The sequence below is a fragment of the Notechis scutatus genome, chromosome 5, assembly GCF_049901735.1.
Source record: "Notechis scutatus isolate UNSWTSFEM ecotype Mainland chromosome 5, rNotScu1.2, whole genome shotgun sequence".
NCBI classification, from domain to species: domain Eukaryota; kingdom Metazoa; phylum Chordata; class Lepidosauria; order Squamata; family Elapidae; genus Notechis; species Notechis scutatus.
The window spans coordinates 67,830,689-67,846,394 of record NC_142013.1 but is presented as its reverse complement, the minus strand read 5'-3'; the positions used below and the strand labels follow the sequence as shown (position 1 = coordinate 67,846,394).

General features: G+C 36.5%; 1 protein-coding gene across 2 annotated transcripts; it reads left to right on the top strand.

Moving 5' to 3' along the window:
* Window positions 1-5,112: 5,112 nt before the first annotated feature.
* On the top strand, window positions 5,113-13,866 carry PRDX4 (peroxiredoxin 4). 2 transcript variants are annotated; one of them, XM_026674898.2, is made up of 7 exons: window positions 5,113-5,448; window positions 7,524-7,641; window positions 8,485-8,601; window positions 9,013-9,135; window positions 11,310-11,440; window positions 12,668-12,702; window positions 13,749-13,866. In XM_026674898.2, exons 1-7 carry the CDS (start codon window positions 5,157-5,159, stop codon window positions 13,797-13,799), a joined length of 867 nt encoding a protein of 288 aa, XP_026530683.1. In that variant the 5' UTR covers window positions 5,113-5,156; the 3' UTR covers window positions 13,800-13,866. The 2 variants fall into 2 exon arrangements, with proteins under 2 accessions (XP_026530683.1, XP_087823033.1); XM_087966907.1 differs by lacking the exon at window positions 8,485-8,601.
* Window positions 13,867-15,706: the final 1,840 nt, after the last annotated feature.

Sequence of the window (15,706 nt, the reverse complement as noted above, 5' to 3'; positions counted from 1 at the left end):
TTGCATCAGCTTGTACTATAAAACTCTTTAGTATCGGGATGTTTTAAAATGGGCTCTTGAGAAAATAAGGCTTTTAAACTGTCGAACGCTTGCTGACATTCTATTGACCATACAATGGGTTGGCTGGGTTTTGGTTTTGGTGATTGGTGTTTTGCCTTTAATAATTCTGTCAGTGGTAATGGGATTTGTGCAAACTTGAGAATAAACTGCCTGTAAAAGTTCGCAAAGCCTAGAAAACTTTGTAACTGTTTTCTTGCTTTCGGGGCTTTCCACTCGACCACTGCTTTTACTTTATTGGGAGCCATCTCTAACCCTTTATTTGATATTCTGTACCCCAGATAATCCAACGATGTGCAATGAAACTCACACTTTGAAAGCTTCACATACAACTTAGCCTCAAGTAATTTTTTCAGAACAGTTTGCACCAAAGCCACATATTCTTCCATTGTTTCAGTATAAATCAGAATATCACCAAGTATACCAGAACACCACAATATAAATGTTCTTGCAATACTTCATTCATAAGTTGCATAAAAATTGCAGGTGCTCCCTGTAGCCCAAATGGCATAACATTAAAATGGAAGCTCCCGAGGGGACAATTGAAAGTAGTCTCCCACTCATCCCCCTCTCTGATCCAAATGCAGTAGTAGGCTTCACGTAAATCCAACTTAGTGAAATAACGGCCGGTTGCTAACGTTGCTAACAAATCGTTGATTAATAGGAGGAGATATACATTGTCTACACAAATAGCATTGAGCCCACAGAAGTGCACACATAAACGTAACCTGCCCTTTTTCTCACAAAACAAAACAGGGACAGCTATATGTGATCTCCCTGGTTGGATGAATCCACGAGCCAGATTCTTTGCAATGTATTTTCTCATTTCATTCATCTCCTTTGGAGTCATTGCATACATGCGCGGTTTCGGAAACTTTGTCCCAGGAATCAAATCAATTGCACAATCCATTGCTCTATGTGGTGGTAATGCTTCACACTCCTTTTTGCTAAACACATCTGACAAGTCTTCATACACATCCGGATAAGACGGTGGCTCTGAGTCAACCACAGCTGTTACGGCCTATTTTGCGTGCATGGAGGGGGCGTAGGGCCAGCTACAATGTGTAACTTCCGGAAACCATCCTCCCACCATATTGTGGGCTTCCATTTATCTAACCACACTAAACCCAAGATCAGCGCCTCCCGCATGTCGTAAACTCCCAATGACTCCCTATCTCTAGTTTGACGGGTTGTCATTACAGTGGTAGGACCCCCACCCAATAACAAACCATCAACCTGTTCAAATTGCATAGGTTTGGGCAGATCCTCCAATGGTAATTGCAATTCATCAACCACCCATTTACTAACTAAACATCTAGTACATCCAGTGGCAATCAATGCTCCATATCTACCCCTTACTTTGCTTATCTGATTCTCCAATACCACTGGTATAACAAATGGTCGTACGGGATTACTCACCAAATCATCATCCTCTGGACTGTCCTCTCCACTATCATATAGCCCTGAGACTACTCTGGGTGGGTGGCCATCATTTGTCTTCTTCTCATGACCACTGGATAGTATATCTGTATCCGCTTTTTGTAACACACATTGAGACCTTTCAGAGCTAGCCAACCCTTGTTTCGCCCCATGTGCCATACCACTACCTTGTACATTACTACTAGTGCTGCCAGGAACCTGAGCCACTTGTTTTCTATAATCTGTGTCTATAGATGGACACTCTACCACTCGATGTCCCAATCCTTGACATCAAAAACATCTCAGTGGCACCCTTCCTCTACCATTACCTTTGCCCTCTTCTCCTGTCTTTCCCCGTGCTGTTACAGGAGTTAATGCTCCCATCTTCTGTCTTCTGGGGCCCTCGAGTGTGGGTCGAAATTCCCGTAACCCAACATCCAACTCTACAACCGTTTTATACCATTCCCCCAGTTTCTGAGGGAACCCCCCCTATAAAGACAAGCTTGCCTCAATCCCTTGTCTAAGCCAGATCTAAACTCCCTAATCAATAATCTTTCAGGCCAGGTGCACAACCTAGTTGCCGACTTTCAAAACTCTCTCACATATTCTACAGCAGGTCTCCCCTCCTGCCTTAATTACATCGATGCTTCTTCATACTGATGGATCCTCGACCTATCTTCAAACTGAACCCTAAGTGCATCCAAAAACAATCCAACATCGATCAATTCCTTCGCATGCATACTGTGCAACTCCGCCACTCAATCGGTAGCATCACCTGTTAATACCGCCATTATAGCGACTATAATAGACCACTGTGAAGGGTAGCAATTGGAATATAATTCCAGATGGTTCACAACTTGGTTTAAAAATAATGCCAACCTGTCAGGGTTCCCATCGAATGATGTTTGTATAGGAGGTGAACCCCAGACCATGCATTGGGGCCAATACCCAGATACTCCTGACGGACCCCAGGATGACACTGACTGCCTACCCCCCATCGGCCCATCTCTACAGTCTACTCTTGAACCTACCAGTTTAGAACTTGTACTCCGAGCTCCAGACACTCCTACCACATCTGCTAATGATGAATCTACTCCCGCAGAAAACTCTTCCTCTCACCTCCTACTCATATCCCTGCTATCTCTCACACTTAAACTGAAAAAGGACATGTCCTCAGTTCTAATTCCCCCCCCCAGACTGTCCCAAACACTTCTGGGGGTGGAGTCTCGAATACTCCGTTCGCCATACTTGACACGGAGCAATTCCAAAGTACTAGCATTTAAACTGGTGGTAGAAGTACTCCACTCGTCCTCATCAGCAATCCGATGTTCCCACCACTTTTCAAATGTTCCAGAGGCCAGCAGCAAAAAAGTGGGAGGCTTCCCTTGTGAAACCTTCCCTCCAATATCGTCCCTCAACTCCAGTCCTAATTTTAGTTCTTTCCGGATTTTCGGCCTTACTACACGTTGAGAATCCTCCTCCCGCCTTGCGTTATCGAATTGTACACCTTCAACGGGAACCATAGCTTTGTCCAGTTGGGTTGATGGTTGCTCAGGCAATGCATCAGCTCCACCAGCCGCAGCAGCCGCCCCCTCCTCCGAAGCGTCTACCAAACCCACGTCAACATTGGCACCTTCAGCCATAATGCCATAAAGGAATAAGAAATGGAAAGAAGAGAGCTGACTTTCCTCTCAACTGCCCATTGGGTCAAATGCGTGGATGAAGGAAAACCAAAGCTCCTCGATGTTTGGAAAACAAAAGTTTTTAATTCTTTCTTGTGCAAGGACACCAAGAACACAGTCAAGCAATATAAATAAAATCAGCTCTAACCTGAGTTTAACAGAACCCTGTATTTATAGAGACTTCCCATTATTACCCAGTATTATGTTATTACCCCTCATTATCCAATCATAGTCATTGTAGTCAATCCCCATAGCTTAATTAATCCACCATTAGCTACATTCACATCAACATGTCCGCAACAAAACGGCTCCCCATCAGTACATTCTTTGTGTGTACTCTCCAGGATCTTTGCTGGTGTATCAGAATCGCCACCCTTCCGGATCACTACCATCATCGGAGCCCTGTTGGTTGCTTGTGTTGTGTGGTCGTGACAGAAACTCTGAATATGAGGCTACTGATAATCAGTTTTATTTTTGGCCAAAGCAAAACTGGGTGACCTTTAATCTTCCATCTTAAACAGCAGAGAGGCAGAGAGAAAAGGCAGAGAGAAAAGGCAGGCACTTTCAAAAACTTTTTTCTTGAACTTCTTATAGTTTACACAATTTACACAGATCATGATAGTGTTAGAAATATTATTTCATATCATGCAAACTTCATAATTTGCTCAGCATTCTGAAAACAAAGAACCTTAGAAGGCAAAAGGAATACATTTTCTAGCACAGAATACATTTTCAGAGCTTTGTTAGGGGGTGCTATCTCACATTAAGTTGCTGACAATACACAAACAGGCAGAATTCACATTTTGTATTTCACAAGTTACTTTAGCTAGGCTAAGCTTGGCAATTATGATAGAGTATATTCATTAATTGGCAGAGACATGGTTAACAAAGTCAACAAGTGAGTAAGCATGGCAACAGACCAGCCAATGGGAGCTGAAAGACTGGGTGTGGTTTGGCTCTGTGTGCTTTGCTCAAAATTGAAACTGAAAACTAACTTGTCTTGCTTGCTGAAATTCAATTCTGTTCTGAGCCCTCTGGGCTGCTGCCTGTGTATTTGCTTGTTACATTGAAAGAATCTATAAATGGTATTGTAAACTTTACTCATATTAATTAATGCTTATAAAGAAGTTAATGATCCTGCTGAATCAGTTTGTGTGTTTTCTGGACATGAATTTATGCTGCAAATTCTAACAAATTAACCTAGAGGCTTTATTTTTGCAGTTGGCACATTAGATTACAATGGAGTTCAACTCAGCAGGGAATCAAATGAGTTAGGCACACTCTGTGTACGCTCTAATCCTTTCAGAGCCATCTATAGTTGGCTTCCTCTTTCCATAAACTGGTTATCTCTTTAAGGGCCCACATCTGCTGTGGGCTATTAAGAAAGACTGGGGGCTGCTTTCTGCCTCTAAGAATATGTTTCTCCATTTCTCCTTTTGGGGAAATATAATATTCTGCTTCTTTTAATATTCCCCAAAGTATTTTATTCTTCTAGGAGGGGGAGGGGGCTTTCCATACTTGGTACTCGAATATTGTTATGCCTAAAAGTGGTACAATCTGTGAAAAGGTTGAAAAGCACTGGTCAGGACCACCTTAGCGTTAGATCTCCACAGAGAAAATCTACCTATGTGATTGCTAAAAATCGACACTGACTTGATGGCATATAATCAATAGCGCTGATATATTAGGTTTTAAATCTATTTAAAAACACGAGATTCGAACCGCGTAGTTTTAGAAGAAGAGCCTTTAAGCTCCTGAACAATGACTTTCAGAAAACGGAGAAGGTTTCTCTCCTGGGTCCCCACAAAACAGCCACAGCTAGCGAAGAGTGGAGTGGAAGCGCTGCCGTTGCTGGGTTTGCGCATCTCCCAGAGTGGGACGGCCATCGGACCCGCCCCAGAAAGCAGCTCGGCTGGTTGGTTCTTCCTCCTCCGGGTCTCCCCTGCCCTTCCTTCCCCTTTCGTGTTCTGCCAGCTGTGCGAGTGAGACGGGTGGCTCATGGAAGTCGGAAGGCTGGCGCGCGGGCCGCCGGGCGAAAGCCAGGAGGAAGCGAGGCTGAGCGGGAGGCGCCGGCGGTTGAAACCCGTGTCAGAACCGTTAGCAATCTGCTCCATGGTTTTCCTGATGTTGGCGGCCACGATGTCGGAGGAGGTGGGGGGCGCTGAGGCTGCCCAGAGCTTCGGCTACGGCGACGAGAAGTGCCACTACTACGCCGGGGGCGAGGTGTATCCTGGCGAAGCATCGCGAGTGCCCGTCAAAGATCATTCACTCCACCTCAGCAAGGCCAAGAGTAAGTGCACAAAAAGGCCGCCGCGCCATATGGCCGAGAGAAGGGGACGGGGCGAAGCGGAGCTCCCCGAGTCAGCCTCTGCTTTGTCTTTTCAATCCTTGAATGGCAGAAAAACCCGAAGGCCCCGTTTTCTTCCCTTCGCCTTAGCTGTACCATTCCTAATTGCAAGTTGGGCTTCCTGTCGTTGATGGAGTCAGTCCGCAAACTTGAAAGGCCATCCTTGTCGCACAGCACATTTGGTCTTCCTCAGTCAGGCTCCAATAATGGTTTGCGCTTAGGGTGGGAGGCCGTGGGAAGTTCACATCTGGAGTTCTATTAGGGAGAAAGCAGATGCCTTGCATGGTAACAACAAAAGCCCATGGTAGAGCTTGAAAGATATGTACTGTGATGCCAGTGTTCCTTCGGGACAAAAGTTGTCACAGCAAGTCTCTTCTTGCTCACTTGTCATATATGATGACAACAGTATGGAGCTAATAAAAAGACTTTCTTCAAAAACTCAGAAAAGGATTGAAATATGAACTTTGATAGCCAGAATGAGCAGAGAAGAAATGGGTTAAATTGAACAGCAATCACAAATATTGTATGTTGTTCCAAATAACTGCTAAGTAAAACTTCAGGGAAAGGACATATCAGGAAAAATCAACCATATAAAGGCGCAGGAGAATCAAAGTCTTTCTTTTAGAAACACTTGTTTGGGGCCTAGTTCTGAAATGGTAGAAAAATATTACTACACTTAATACATTTCTAAAAATTTCTAATGTTTCATGGGAAATTCCAAGGACTAATTATATTAGAGTTCATAATAAATTAACTAAATGGCACAACAGATAAAACCTATTCTTTTAATCTGACATATACCTACTTGACTTTCTTTGTAAGTTTTACTAGAATTATTTGCAAATCTCCTACACCGCCTTATTTCTTGGTTGCATCATTAGATTATAGGCAAATGTTTTAGACAGCTATTTTTATAGATTAAAAATTGTTATTAATCCAATACAGAGTTCTTGGGAAATAATTTTAAAATATTAGACATTTTAAAAATATCCATACTGCATACATATTCTGTTACAAGCATGTTCCAATAACATCCTCAGTTATCTTTCTAACTTACAGTATTATATACTGAGAGTATACAGGGCAGTATAAAAGAACGTAGATAGGTATAAAATTGCTCAGTTAAGAATTTAGTTTTTCTTTTCTAACCTAAATTATGATTCAGTCTCTATTTGTTATGATCTCAAGTCTGATCTTTGTTTCAGTAGCATTAGGTACCTGCTTCTATGTAATTTTACATATTCTGTGTGTATATATTAAACTTATGTAATTTGTGTACATGTGTGTATATATAATTGTGTGTGTATGTGTGTGTGTATATATACACACACTGAATCATGTGAAGAGTAATATTTTGCAGAAATTTGTCAGCATATTTAATCACTATGAACATTTTTGTAGCATACAATATACTGTCAACATAATCCATTTCGATTCATTGCCTTAACAAAAAGGCAATACCCATAGCCTTATTACCACAAATATCTTCTATTTTACTTTAGACTTTAAATATTGCCAACTGTTGAAGACACTCAGTGCTTTATAATAAATGTCTGTAATACTTTTACTAGGCAACTATTTTTACATAGCTTAACCTTTACTATATTTTTAAAAAATTAAACTGATTTTAAAATAATTTAACTTTATTTTATACATTCCAAATAATACCTCATAGAACGAAGCTTAGCCATTATTCCCAAACAATAAAAGCATTTTCAATCCTTAAACATTTAGGGTGGCATTTCTACATATATCAGTTTTAAAAACTGATAATTCATGAATTTATTTTAGTTTAACAATTCTATATGTTGCTGCAATAAATAATAAAAGCAAAAGTTAAAAGAAATGTATAAAAATTTGCCTACTACTCAGTTTTTGAAACAAAATTGCACTTTTGATTTACTAGAATGAAAATATTACCCATTCACTTTGAGTGACACCACTATTTATTATTTATTTGAAATAAAATCAAAATGTTGATTTTAAATGTTTTCATATTTTGTTTGTTGTTGTTTTAGTTTCTAAACCAGCACCTGACTGGGAGGGAACAGCTGTCATCAATGGAGAGTTTAAAGAACTGAAATTAGCAGATTTGGAAGGAAAATACGTTATTTTCTTCTTTTATCCTCTTGATTTGTAAGCAAATGTGTTAGTACATCATGTTTATTAAGCAAAAATATTTAATAGGTATTTCCATACATAGACAAAAAAAATATATGAAAGGAATTAAGGGATTTTTCCCCCATGTTGAATAGCAATAGTATATAATAGACTTATATACTGCCTCAGTGCTTTACATCTCTCTCTAAGCAGTTTACAGAGTCAGCATCAACAATCTGGTCCCTCAACAAGCTGGGTCCTCATTTACCGACCTCAGAAGGATGGAAGACTGAGTCAACTTTGAGCTGCTCAGAATCAAACTCCTGGAGTGGGCAGTGAGCAAGCCCTACAGTACTGCCTTCTAACCACTGCGCCACCACGTTTTAATGTCTGAAAACATTAAAATGGGAGAAGGAATATATAGTACTGAAAATGGCCAGCTTTGAAGACTTTATCATTGTTGACTATTTTAAGCATGATTGATAATAAATGGAAGATATAAATCTGTGATACAGATTTTAGAATATACACAAAATATTTTACTTATTCTTGCAACTGTAAAATTGCAGAAGTTTACTAAGTTATATTGAAAAAAGTTGAATATGTGCAATTGATTTATTTATGTTACCAAATGAGTGCTTATTAATGTCATAAAATACACAGTTATATTGGCACTGTAAGGATATGCCCATGCATAGCACTTGTCTGAAATGTTCAGAATAGAATATTAGTACCCAATATAATAAGGGTACAGTTCAAAAAAAAATTCTTAAACACTATGGAAAAGATATTCTTGCATTAGTAATATAGCATTTAAAATAATACAGCATTTAAACTATTATTTCAGTTTTAAAATATCTAATTTCAATCTCTCTTCAGTACATTTGTGTGTCCAACAGAAATAATAGCATTTAGTGACAGAATTGAAGAATTCAGAGCAATTGATGCTGAAGTGGTAGCTTGCTCAGTAGATTCACAGTTCACTCATTTAGCATGGTACGTTCTTTTTCCTATCTTTTTATTTATACAAATTATTGGTAGTTAACCATTCAGCTTTGTAAAATTCAAAATGTGATACCTGAAAATTTTATTATAAAATCAATAGGATTTCAATTTATAATCCTTATGCCATAAATTTTAAATTTATCTGAAGTAATTGTATGTATGAGTCACGAAAATAACATTATTGAGGTATCTCAACAAGGGTGAGAACCACAGGGTGCCTCACTCTTTCATTAAGAATTTTTTTTGCTTAATTTTATACAATGGAACTGAATTCTCATTTTTGTGATTAAATATGCTTTGGGAATATGTTTATTTATGATACCAATAATTATCTATACAAGATCAATGTAAAGTATAAAATAATGCTTTAATTGAATATTTGGCTACTTTTTATTGTAATAGGATAAATACACCTAGAAAACAAGGAGGACTTGGACCAGTGAAGATACCTCTTCTTTCTGATTTAACACACCAGATTTCAAAAGACTATGGAGTTTATCTAGAGGACCAAGGACACGCTCTTAGGTATAATATTAACTATTCTGGTTTTTTTTTTTTTTTTTTTTTTAAAACAAGTTTTATTAAAAGTTTCAACAACAAACAAATCATTACATATTGAATCTTTCCCTGTCTTTCTACAATAATTTCCCCAATATTCTCATAAAACACAAACAAACACAAACAAACATAAAAAAAATCTTTTAGTAAAGTACCTTGGCCCCAGTTACCTCTCTTTGCATGGGCTAAAATAATAGCACATATCACTCTTCACATTTCTATCTTATTTAATCCATCTTAATTAAATCATTAAATTTGTATCTTTTGCCCATTCAATTATCCCTCTATCTCTTCTTATAATAAAAAAAATTTCTCCTGAAATCACTAATCAGAGTATGATGCCTTTCTATCCTCCCCTAAGTTAGTAAAATTAACATTCAGCATAACAAATACCCAATTTGGTTCTGCTTGGTACATTCTATCCACCAAAAATGTTTAAATACATTGTATCCTCCTTTCCTTCGATATTTTGTTACATTTTAAAATCAATCATTATTAAAAACTTCAACATTTTAATTTCTTATTAAATCTTAAACCATTCTAATTTACTATTTCAAATATAAATGTTACAATACCATCTTCTGTACCTTAGCAGAATCTTTCTTACAGAAAATTATATTTCATCCTTTGTCTCTAAAAAAATCCTCTTCTCCCATCCAATTTTAAAGCTTTGAGGCTTTTCTCCGCCTTTCCCCTTTCTTTCTTCCCCACCAAATCTTCCTACCCCCCTTCTTCTTCTAACCTCTACCTTGCTGGGATCCCTTCTCTGTTGTGTTCCCTTTTTCTCTTGTTTGTTATCATTATATTTACTTTGCATCATATTTTCTCTTTCTCAAATGTTTTTTTAGATCTTAAGTCCTTCATTTTCCTTGCTCTCTTCCTTCCTTCTTCCTTAGATAAGTTTTGGGATTCAATGAAGATGGCGTCTTCGTCTCTTCCTTGTTGTTCTTCTTCCGTTTCCATCTGTTCCATTGTCTGTTGGTAATTGACCAGCGCCATTTCTAGAAATAGAAAAGCTTTTTCCATGCCATCTTTGCAGGCTGCTTTTGTTTGCTCATATTCATCCCTCAGGTCTTCAAAAAGGAAAGCCATTATAAATAAATCTTTTCTTTTCTTTATTCCTCTTTCTTCTTACACCAACCAAATATTCGAGAGAAAGGCAAAACAATCCCAAAATCCACAATCCTCAATAAATCCAAGCAAGCCAAAATTCCCCTTCCTCTTCCAGGGTGGTATCAAACAAATAAAAAAAAAAGAATCCAAGTCTATATTTTAAAGCCTTATTAAGATTGTATTTCTGTCCTCAAGTCTTCAAGGCATCTCCTCCAACAAGATCCAAATTAATATATTTTCTTTATCCTCTCCCTTCCGGCTTAATTCCGTCGGGAGGGAGAGTAAACTTTCCTTCAGCACCTCAAAATAGCCGCTTTTTTTCTCTTGTGGAAGAAATCATCAGAAAACCATCTTTTCCAGGAATTAAATTAGATAAATCTCAAAGCCCTGGGTCGACCAAGAAGAACTTTTACTTTCAATAACTTTCTCTTCTTCCTCCTGCGCATACTTGCCCGGCTGTCAACTTCTTTGTGGCGGCCATTACGGACCGCCGCTGCACCGTCCTGGTAACAGGGGGTTCTGCCGGCCAGGGAGGGGTCTGCAACACCCCCAAACCCTTCCTCCGGATCCCCTTACCTTCAGCTACCCTGCAGGGCAGCCTTGCTCCGCACCCGTCCGGGTCGGAGCCCCAAACGGCTAGCGGCGGCAGGATCGCGCAGCTTCGCGAATCCCTACCGCCCGAAGCCGACAAACCGGAAACTCCTATTCTGGTTTTTTTATACATATAGTGCAGCAGTGACAAATGAAATACAGAATGGCTCAACTTTTTAAATCAAATATTTGTTATTATATCTTGTGTGGTGCAACACTTAATTATTTAGTTAATAATTACCAAAATTGTTTTAGTAACCCCAGATCTATGTATTCAAATAATGGTGGAATTAAACATAGTACAAAGTATTTAGATGATTTTTAATAATTTTGATCTAGTATAAAAGATCTGGTATAAAAAAGGGTGCAGCAGATACATCATTTGCTGTTTTCAAAAGTGATTTTTTTTCTTGTTCATTTTTTTCACCTTTTCACAGAGGTCTGTTTATTATTGATGACAAGAAAATTCTTCGACAAATAACAATGAATGATCTTCCTGTTGGCAGATCAGTAGATGAAACCCTTCGTCTAATACAAGCATTCCAATATACTGACAAACATGGAGAAGGTACTTCTCTATTCAGTTTTGTGCAGTAGTTAAGGCGCTGGCCTAGAAACTAGGAGACTCTGAATTCTATCCTGTCTTAGGCATGAAAGCTGGCTGGATGATTTTGGGCTGATCACTCTCTTTCAGTCCAACTTACTTCACAGCTTTGTTGTTGTGAGAAAAATAGGAGGAAGAAAGAGCATTATGTGTGTTCGCTGCTTTGAGTTACTTATAAAGTAATAAAGATGGGATAAAAGTCTAATAAATGTTTTGATAGTAACAGTAATTAAATACAAAGTTATAACACTTGGAATATGGTTCATTATTCCCTCAAAATTCCAAACTGGAATAATCCTGAAATTGTAGTATCTTTCTCCTCACTATACAAAAAAGGAAGCAGTAGGCATTCCCTTTCTTTATATTGTTATTCAGATTTTTAAAAATCCTACTTATATTCATAGATCCATAATAACCAGAACTATACCATTAAACTGGTATCATTACTAATAGACACTGCCACAGATGGTATCAGATCTATGTCAAATGTGTAATCTATCCTTTTTACATCTTCATCAAGATTATTCACATTTGATCAGCAGAATAACTAAGTACCTACTATTTAATTTGATATTTCTGATCTATGTCACTGGAGAAGCTGGGGTATTTTGCTTGTATTGAGAAAATATATTGGAAAGTGCTATAGATAACCTACTTTCATTGTCTAAACTGCATTTTCTGCTTGTAAAACATTACTAATATTCAAATACATAACATGTTTCTTTGTGTGTTGAAATTAAACACATGTACCCAGAAACAAGTCATTGGTTTAAGAATTACAGCATAATAAAATATGCAGAAGTTAACTTTGAATTTGGTTAAACATTCATCTAATTAGAAAACAAGATCTTTACACATATGCACAGCAAAAATGAGATGTTCATGTTTATATCACTCTTGATCTGCAATAAGTTTATGAAGAAATAAACTAAAATGTTATTTAGTGCTGAAGCAATGCCTATATCCTAGAATATATGTTCTAGATACAAAGGGCTATCTGAAAAACTCTCAGCCTAGTAGGCCTGGGTACTTAGAATTAGGACTTCACAGTCAAATTTTTATTTGCAGAAAATATTTTTTTAATCTTTATAGTAGATACTTGGCCTCAATAATTCTACAGAACAAGATTAAAAAGTCAAGTTTATTTGTTAATTTTTAACCAACATATTAACATCTTCATTATTTTCTCAGTTTGTCCTGCTGGCTGGAAACCAGGCAGTGAAACAGTAAGTTGTATTTTTTAAGCATTACCATTTGAAAAATGCCTATTAACACACACAGTCCTAACAGAAAATGTCACATGGGGAAATGTCACCCATATGCCAAAAATAGAATGAACGTTTGCTGCAATACTACTGTGACATTTTACGCGCTTTAGGTACATCTCATTACCCTGTCATCTTGCTTGGCATAGTGGCATTTAGGGCCTATGCCAGACCTGAACTACTAATTATTTACATCTATTCAAATGCTGAACTTTCTCTCAGGTATGCTTGAAGCATGTGGCAATAATTCCTTCACCACATGCAAATGTTATAATATCAAGAAATTATTGCAGTTTTCAATTCAGTCAGTCAAGATAGAAATTCAGAGTGAGCAAACTATTTCTAATGCTTTATTTTTCATTTTTTGAATTCTTTGGAAAAATATATTTCAAAAAGAAGTATACCACTTATATAAATATTTTCTTAAGAGTTGATATTGTAGATTGAATTAATATCCAAATTTTTCTATAGAATTCTATAGCACTTCAACAGAAAATTATTATTTGAGTTAGATGTAGATTGCGAAAACACCTGAGCCAGTATGTTTTAGGCATTTTTTTTCTGCCACTATCAGCATGCCTTCCTCAAATCTTAAAAAAAAACAACCTATGTTATCATTTCTTATTTTTACAAAACTCCTTAACTGGCATTGGCCATCGCCATTTTTAAAGAGAATATTGTAAGTATATTTATAGTTAGGATGGGACTAAATAAAGCAAAGAGGCAAAATAGCTATTAAAGAATTTCTAATTTCCATTTTTTAAATAAAGTAGAATTTATATAAGATCAACATAATGTAGAGTGTTGGTATGTTGATAACTGTATCTGTTTTAAATCAATCTGAAGATTCTTTGAAAATGTGGTGATAAGGAAAAGAGTTGCAAATGAAGTTTTTTAAATATATAATGTAAGAAATAATTTTAGGCTATAGATTAATAATATAGTTTTTCAAAACCAACCTATCAAAAGACTGTCTTTTGATAGTACTACTTTTTTTTCTTTTGCAGATAATTCCAGATCCTGCTGGAAAATTGAAGTATTTTGGTAAAGTGAACTGACTGCTTTCTTCTAAACAGACAACTTTCAACTAAACATTATAAATAAAATTTCCATTAATTTTGGTAATTTCCTTGGGATTTTTTGTTCTTTTTTATAGTAATTTTATTAAAATTACAATTAAAAAGATAAACTAAAACAAAGTAAAAGAAAAGAATAAAAAGAAAATGCAGTAAGGAAAGCAAATAGAAAAAAGGAAAGAAACGAAATATAGTAAATTTATAAAGTCATATATAAATTACTTTTGTCTTCGTCACATGAACAATTTCAGTAATACCTTCTTTTAAAATACAACAAATAATCTCTTTTTCCCATATCCCATCTTTTCACTATAAACAAATCCTTAAAGCTTGTTCAATCTTGATCAGCAAAGGTTCATTAAATGTTACCGCAAATAATGTACCTATTTTAAACATCAGATAACTATATATTCTTTCCTTTTACTTCTAACCATCTTAATTTTAGTCCCTTCAAATGATGTCCTAGAACTTAATTTCATTTTTTCTTTGTCCTGTTTAACAAAATTCTTCAAACCTTAAACAAATATCTTTTGTAAATCCAATATTGGAAAATTTTCCAGATCATTCTTTTGGTTTGTATTTGTATGTCCTCTTTAATTATTAAGACATCAACCAATTTTATTTCTATGTCCAGTGTGGCAACTTTTTCCATATGATCCTTGTGTCCTGTTATTTTAAAATCCTGACCATATCAGTCTGAGTTTTGTCTGATAAAAGCTGTTCCTCTTCCATAATATCTTTAAAATACAATCTATCTATAGAGACAGACATTCTTAAAATCAAATTCTGGGTCCATTGTTAAAAATTTCTTTTAATATGTCTAGTATTAAAATATTTTGTTCCATTCTATGTTAATGTAAGTGTTCTCCTTTAATTGTAAACTTTAGTATCTTCTGTTTCCTTCTAGTAGCTAACCTTCAAAGTCTCATCCTATAATTTTTTTAAAGAGAATTCAAAACAAAAGCACTCTCCCATGGGGAAAGTAAAATAATTAATTCCAATTATTTCAGATTCTTAGTTTGCAATTTTCCAAAATTAAAGTTCTCATTACCCTTTTTCTGTTTATTCCTAAAAAAATTTAAGGTCCTTAAATTTGTATTTAAAACTTCCTTCACTAGAACTGAAGAAAACTCACCCTGTGCTGTAAAACATGTTGATCCAAAGGATCTTAAAACAAAATTCTGAAAATGATCAAAAAAGGAAGTATGTGAATCCACGTACTTTAAAAGTACTTGATCACAGTTTGAGCAAAAAGATGGTCCAGGAGGGATACGGTGAATTGAAGTTAACTTGACTAAAAGGAAGGCTGTGATAGAATAAAGAGCTGGCAAGTAGACTGGTTTTTCATAATATCTCTCCTGACAAGATGTCACGCAATCACCTGCAAATGCTCTGTACAGTTGCTCCTTGCAAGGAAACTGGGGGATTTAGAGCTGTGTATGATGAGGGAATAGCCATATTTTTTATTCGTTGTTCTGCTACAGTATAAAATGCATGTGTGGAGGGAAATTGAAATAGTGAAGCACTATGAAGTGGTGTATTAAGTTAAATCTCATAGCTGCTGACCTCGCATCTCTTGATTGGCACCTTCTGTTGACAGGTTGTATAACTGCAGAAGACTATTATACCACTTTTTTGCTTGAAGTCAATAGTGTCATTAATCTATATGTACCTAAAATAACCCCTAAAGCCAAAAAACAAAAAACAAATTACTCATAACAATAAGGAAGTTACAATCCAAGAAAAAATTTATTTGGCAAGAAAAAAAAACTGGCTATGTAGCTAACTTTAAAAACTGCTACAAAATCTTATGCCGCCATATAAAGGCTGAGTGTGCCAATCACCATTGCAAACAGGAGGAAGAGCTGTTAAACCCGAACACCTCCCGA

Coding starts and splice junctions, on each gene's coding strand:
- PRDX4 (XM_026674898.2), top strand. CDS start 5,157: ATGGAAGTCGGAAGGCTGGCGCGCGGGCCGCCGGGCGAAAGCCAGGAG. Junction 8,602..9,012: donor CAGTTCACTCATTTAGCATG/GTACGTTCTTTT, acceptor TTATTGTAATAG/GATAAATACACCTAGAAAAC. Junction 9,136..11,309: donor GACCAAGGACACGCTCTTAG/GTATAATATTAA, acceptor ACCTTTTCACAG/AGGTCTGTTTATTATTGATG.